The following is a 3,093-nucleotide window of genomic DNA, read 5'->3' on the forward strand; positions in this document are numbered from 1 at the left end:
TTCATGAATTGAATTTTTGTGCAGTTAATTAACTTTTAGGGCACCTAATCGTTCTATAAATTTAATGATTGGTAACAAAAAATATGTTTTCTTATTGTAGAACATTTATCACATGTTTTCACACTTCCGAGCGTACGAGAAGAAATGAACATTGTTGGGAAGCTTGTACAAAACTTAATGCAGTTTTTCAATACAATCTAAGAGCGTGTTTAGGTTGAATTAGTAAAGCTAGGTCTAGTCAAAGAGCGTGTTTTGGTTAGATAATTTGGCAAGCGAGAGGTACTAGAGTGTGTTAATATCTTTCAGTACCAACTTAGAATAGCAATCTTGAATTACATAAAGTCATAATCAAGTTGAACAACAACATTGAGAACTAGAGCTGGAAACACTTTTACAACTTGTTTACAAATATATTTCATTTTATGCATGCTTTTAAAGTAGATTGTTATTTTATTATTTCAATTTTGCAAACAAATCCCCCTTTTGTGAACAAAGTACCTTGCGAAAAGAGGTATAGACTTTTGTCCCGTGTCTCTGTGGTTCGACCCTGCTTGCCTTGTACTACTTTTTAGTGCATTAAAGCAGTGTATTTGGAGTTTGTTGTACCCCTATTATTTGTTGGGTTTGACACCCCTAACAAATTGGCTCCGTTGCCGGGGACACGGTGTTACTAATTGTTTATGCCTAGATATTTTCGTACAGGTACACCATTGCCAATTGACTCGGAGATAGAGAAGACTGCAAAGAGGTTGAGGAAGCAAGCCAAGCTTCGTAAGACGCAACCGGTTTCCGGGACTTCTTCATCATCTACCAATCCAGTCATTAACATCTGGGAGGATATACCCCTCTCAAGTGTGTCCGCTTCCGAAACAGAAAGTCCATCACCTTCACCTCAACCATCTTCACCCAAAAATACCACTCCACCCTCTTCACCTACTCATAACAGCCCAAACACTACACCCACAGAAACTTCAACCACTACTCATACCATGGGAGATAACCATGGAGGGAATCCACCACCCGAGCAAACCCTTCGCCAATGGGCGAGGCAAGAGGTTACTCAACAACCTCTTTGCATCACCTATCCGGCAGCCACAAACCTTGAATTGAAATCCGGTCTCATCCGCTTACTCCTAACCTTTAGAGGTTTAGAAAATGAAGACCCCCACAAGTTCCTCACAGAGTTTCATGTTGTGTGTGTTGGCATGAAACCACATAATGTCACAGAGGACCAAATCAAGCTTAGGGCATTCCCCTTTGCAGTGCAAGACTCAGCAAAAGATTGGCTTTATGACCTTCCACCGGGAAAGGTCAACACATGGGTAGATCTTGCACGCCTCTTCTTAGACAAATACTTCCCAGAAATGAAAGCCTCAGCCCTAAGAAGAGAGATAATTGGGATCAAACAACACAAGAGAGAAGCCTTTCATACATATTGGGAGAGGTTCAAAAAGCTTTGTGTCCGTTGCCCAAATCATGGTATTAGTGAGTACCAAATCCTCCAATACTTCATTAAAGGCATGACTCCTTGGGAAATAAGACTTCTTAATGCTTCAGGTGGAGGATCTTTGTCTGACAAGACCCCAACTGATATTCGGGATCTCATAAAAAACATGGCGGAGGATTCAAAGCATACCAGTCAAGATGAAGATTGGTACACGGATGCACCCCGAGGTGTAAAAGAGGTGCACACTCCTCAAATTGAAGCTCAACTATCCGAGTTGACTAAGGTGGTAATGATGCTTGCTAAGGACAAAGGTGTGCAATCCACACCCCGTCCTTGTGGTATTTGCACTCCAGTGGGACACCCGACCGATATGTGTCCTCAATTGCAAGAAGAAGAATATGAAGAAGCAAATGCAATGGGAGGCTACTCCGGGAATAATCAAAGAGCTTATGATCAGCCTCGAGACAATCAAGGGTGGAACCATAATCAAGGCATGTGTTATCAAACAAGACAAACACCTCTATACCAACAAAGACCATCATTTCAACCTCAAAATTTCCATCCAAGGCAGCCACAACATCCACCTCAACAAGCGGGTTCATCAAGTATGTCCTTAGAGGACATAGTGAAGAGTTTGGCTACTAGCACCCAAACCTTTCAAAAAGAGACAAAAGCAAGCATCAAGAACCTAGAGCAACAAATTTCACAACTTGCTACTTCGGTTAGTAGGTTGGAATCTCAAGGAAAGTTACCTGCCCAAACTGAGACAAACCCAAGGCACAACGTATGTTCTATCACATTGAGAGGTGGAAAGAGTTATGATGACCCATCAATATCGGTTGATCAAGAAAAAGCAATAGAGGAGATAGTGGTGAAGAAGTCGAGTAATGAGGATGAAAATAAAGAAAAATCAAACAAAAAGAAGCCTGCCACCACCGAAGTCAAATATACTCCAGTCGCTCCATTTCCCGAAAGATTGGTGAGCACAAAGAAAGAACGAGAGGAGAGTGAGATCATGCAAATGTTTCGGAAAGTTCATGTCAATATTCCACTCCTTGATGCCATCAAACAGGTACCTAGATATGCTAAGTTCCTAAAAGAACTCTGCATATCTAAAAAGAAACTTTAAGGTAATGAAACAGTAAAAGTTGGTGAGAACATTTCAGCGGTTTTGCAAAAGAGGATGCCCTCGAAGTGCAAGGATCCCGGCGTCTTTACTGTGCCTTGCAAATTAGGGAATCTTCATGTACCTCGAACTATGCTTGACTTAGTTTCATCTATAAAAGTCCTACCGTACTCTGTTTACAAATCAATTGGTGTAGGAACATTGAGCAAAACCGGTGTAATCATTCAACTTGCTGACCGGTCGATAGTACACCCAAAAGGTGTACTAGAGGACGTGTTAGTTCAAGTCAATGAACTTGTTTTCCCAGCTGATTTTTATGTTCTAGATATGGGAGATGATGACTCTCCAAATTCAAGTTCCATACTTTTGGGTAGACCTTTTCTTAAAACAGCAAAAACCAAAATCGATGTCTACAATGGAACCTTATCAATGGAATTTGATGGGGAGGTCATTAACTTCAATATTTTTGAAGAGAAGAGGTACCCAAGTGATGTTCACTCTTTAAATTTTGTGGATATTG

General features: G+C 40.9%; 1 protein-coding gene across 1 annotated transcript; it reads left to right on the forward strand.

Moving 5' to 3' along the window:
* Positions 1 to 989: 989 nt before the first annotated feature.
* LOC145121381 (uncharacterized) lies at positions 990 to 2,576 on the forward strand. The gene has a single exon (XM_079057134.1). The coding sequence runs from the start codon at positions 990 to 992 to the stop codon at positions 2,574 to 2,576; it is 1,587 nt and encodes a 528-aa protein (XP_078913260.1).
* The last annotated feature ends 517 nt before the right edge of the window (positions 2,577 to 3,093 follow it).

Source organism: Lactuca virosa, chromosome 6, assembly GCF_052849685.1.
Source record: "Lactuca virosa cultivar CGN04683 chromosome 6, Lactuca_virosa_CGN04683_v6, whole genome shotgun sequence".
In the NCBI taxonomy this organism is placed as follows: domain Eukaryota; kingdom Viridiplantae; phylum Streptophyta; class Magnoliopsida; order Asterales; family Asteraceae; genus Lactuca; species Lactuca virosa.